Source organism: Garra rufa, chromosome 1 (genome assembly GCF_049309525.1).
Source record: "Garra rufa chromosome 1, GarRuf1.0, whole genome shotgun sequence".
Classification (NCBI taxonomy): Eukaryota; Metazoa; Chordata; class Actinopteri; order Cypriniformes; family Cyprinidae; genus Garra; species Garra rufa.
The window spans coordinates 40425009-40428263 of record NC_133361.1 but is presented as its reverse complement, the minus strand read 5'-3'; the positions used below and the strand labels follow the sequence as shown (position 1 = coordinate 40428263).

The window sequence follows — 3255 nt, the reverse complement described above, 5'->3', positions numbered from 1 at the left end:
TTTTGGGATGTGATTATGTAGCCTACCTTGTTTGACTGTGAAGTTATAGCAAAAAATTTGAAAGTTACTAGCAACACATAGCCACAAGATGTCACCACTATCCATCCCATATAGATAGATAGATAGATAGATAGATAGATAGATAGATAGATAGATAGATAGATAGATAGATAGATAGATAGATAGATAGATAGATAGATAGATAGATAGATAGATAGATAGATAGATAGATAGATAGATAGATAGATAGATAGATAGATAGATGCTATTTTGTATAAGACGTGTTTTGTTTTTCAGAAAAGAGAGTTTCCAAATTCACTTTCTCTTTTTCTTCTATACCTTAACTTCTTACCCGAATAAAAACTTTTTTAAAAACGCTCTGCGTTTTCAGATGACTAATGGCATATGGTGTTGATATAGGTCTTGAGCGATTCAATTGGTCTGAAGACCAGGAGAAATCTGTTTCTAGACCCCCGAAGTCCCTCCTCCTTCTCGTACTCCCTTCAAAGTCAGCAACAGGCAGCCCAGGGGGAACTTGAAACAGTCTGACGGACAAAGGGGGAAAAGTCATGCAGTCGCTCCTGAGCGCAACAGATATTCTTCCCAAAGTATGCGTTTTACACTAGCTCGCGAGTTCATCGAGACTTTTTGTTTTCGATAAGCAACTAATATGTCGCCAAAAGCGTAGTTCGCGGACTCACATTGTGTTCAGTGAAAGTTAGGCGGAACTTCCCGGGACAATGCAGACGAGTGGAAGTTTGTGCCTGTTTTTGGCACTGATGTTGCCGTGCTGTTTCGTGGCGTCTGGACAGTATCACGGAGATAGTGGAATGGCCGTCCCCGACCACGGCTTCTGTCAGCCCATAACCATCCCCCTGTGCACGGACATCGCTTATAACCAAACCATAATGCCAAATCTGGTGGGACACTACAACCAAGAGGATGCAGGGCTGGAGGTCCATCAGTTTTACCCACTGGTCAAGGTACAGTGTTCTCCTGAACTTAAATTCTTCCTGTGCTCCATGTACGCTCCAGTGTGCACAGTTTTGGAGAAAGCCATCCCACCATGCCGCTCCATCTGTGAGAGGGCAAAGCACGGCTGCGAGGCCCTCATGAACAAGTTTGGCTTTCAATGGCCAGAGCGTTTGAGATGCGAACATTTTCCAGTGCTTGGAGACGGACACATCTGCGTGGGACAGAACGACTCCACGGCTACTGTGTCACCCGTTCACATGCCAGTTCCAGGAACTCCTGGTGTTCAGCTGTTCTCCTCACCGGACAAACCATTCCGCTGTCCATCAATGCTCAAAGTGCCTTCCTACCTCAGTTATAAGTTTCTGGGTGAGCTGGATTGCGGTGCTCCATGCGAGTCCTCCAGAACACACGGGGCCTATATGTTCTTTACGGACCAGGAGATTGAATTCGCCAGGATATGGATCCTCATCTGGTCCTCTCTCTGCTGTGCATCCACGTTATTCACCGTAACCACGTATTTAGTAGACATGCAGCGTTTTAAATATCCAGAACGTCCTATTATCTTTTTGTCCGGGTGTTATACCATGGTGTCCATTGCGTATATCGCTGGATACTTTCTTGGAGACAAAGTTGTGTGCAACGAGAGCTTTTTTCCTGACAGCTATAAAACTATTGTTCAAGGTACGAAGAAAGAAGGCTGTACAATTCTGTTCATGATGCTGTATTTCTTCAGTATGGCATCTTCGATTTGGTGGGTCATCCTGTCTCTCACTTGGTTCCTGGCGGCCGGTATGAAATGGGGCCATGAGGCTATTGAAGCCAATTCACAGTACTTTCACCTGGCTGCCTGGGCCGTTCCAGCCGTAAAGACTATAAGCATCCTGGCCATGGGGCAAATCGATGGAGACGTGCTAAGTGGCGTCTGCTTTGTGGGCCTAAATAATCTGGATCCCCTGAGGGGCTTCGTATTGGCTCCTCTCTTCATCTACCTCTTCATCGGCACTTCATTTCTGCTCGCCGGCTTCGTGTCCTTGTTTCGCATCCGCACCATTATGAAGCACGACGGGACCAAGACCGAAAAGCTGGAACGTTTGATGGTCCGCATAGGTGTGTTTTCGGTTCTCTACACCGTCCCGGCCACCATCGTGATTGCTTGCTTTTTTTACGAGCAGGCCTTCAGGCAGCACTGGGAGAAGAGCTGGATCACTACAAACTGTAAGAGCCTGGCCATCCCGTGCCCCCTGCAACCCGCTCCTCACATGACCCCTGACTTCACCGTCTTCATGATCAAGTACCTCATGACTCTCATTGTAGGGATCACTTCGGGATTCTGGATCTGGTCGGGGAAGACGCTGCAATCCTGGAGGAAGTTCTACTCACGTTTGACCAGTAGCGGACAAGGAGAGACCACTGTTTGAAACGGGAGATCTGTGTCCACATTTTCATGCAATAATGATACAAAAAAATAATAAAGTGCCTTCGATTGTCAGTATTTTGAAAGCAGTTACACTTGCTTATTTTTAGGCTGTCAGAGACTTTCAAGTGGAAAGAGAAATGGGACGTAAACCACTTGACTTCCCCAAACAAACACGGCCAATTTGATACCAAGTGCAGAAATGTTTTCCTCCCCCATTCTGTTGCCCCCCTGTTTTTTTTTTTTTTTTTTTCTCATAAGCTGCTGGCCATAAAAACTCAACTTGGAAAGTGAGATACCAGCTGGGAATTCAACAAACGACAGAGCAATGAGAGCCATGGGGGGAGGAGAGCTCGAAAGCTTGCCATCTAATAAACGGCAGGCGGTTGTGTTAAATGTAATTAAAACACTGTACATAATATTTGTAAAAATCTGTATTTGAACATTATTATATATTTGTATTTAAGCAAATCTATGTTTTTTGTGTTTCAAAATTTGGTACTCTGTAGTATCTAGAATTTATAGCCACTAGTCTCTCTTTCGTATCTTCTATACTCAAGTTTGTCCCTCTGTTTCGAATTAAAGCTGTTGTAAATAATACTCCTCTTCTGTTTTTAAACTTTAGTTCAGAAGTGAAAAAAAAACTCGTTTTATGGTATGTGCTGTGGATTTAAAGGAGTTTTTTCTTATGTGGAAGACAAAAGAATATATTTAAAAAAAATTGGTAACACTTTACTGTAAGGTGTCATTTGTTAATGTATTAACTAATCTGAACAAACAATGAACAATACATTTATTAATTTTTTTTCATCTTTGTTAACGTTAGTTAATAAAAATACAGTTGTTAATTGTTTGTTTATGTTAGT

At 43.2% G+C, this 3255-nt stretch overlaps 1 protein-coding gene across 1 annotated transcript; it reads left to right on the top strand.

The window, feature by feature from the left end:
- Positions 1 to 551: 551 nt before the first annotated feature.
- Positions 552 to 2989, top strand: fzd2 (frizzled class receptor 2). Its single transcript, XM_073818508.1, has one exon. It carries the CDS (start codon positions 741 to 743, stop codon positions 2391 to 2393), a length of 1653 nt encoding a protein of 550 aa, XP_073674609.1. The 5' UTR covers positions 552 to 740; the 3' UTR covers positions 2394 to 2989.
- Positions 2990 to 3255: the final 266 nt, after the last annotated feature.

Coding starts and splice junctions, on each gene's coding strand:
- fzd2 (XM_073818508.1), top strand. CDS start 741: ATGCAGACGAGTGGAAGTTTGTGCCTGTTTTTGGCACTGATGTTGCCG.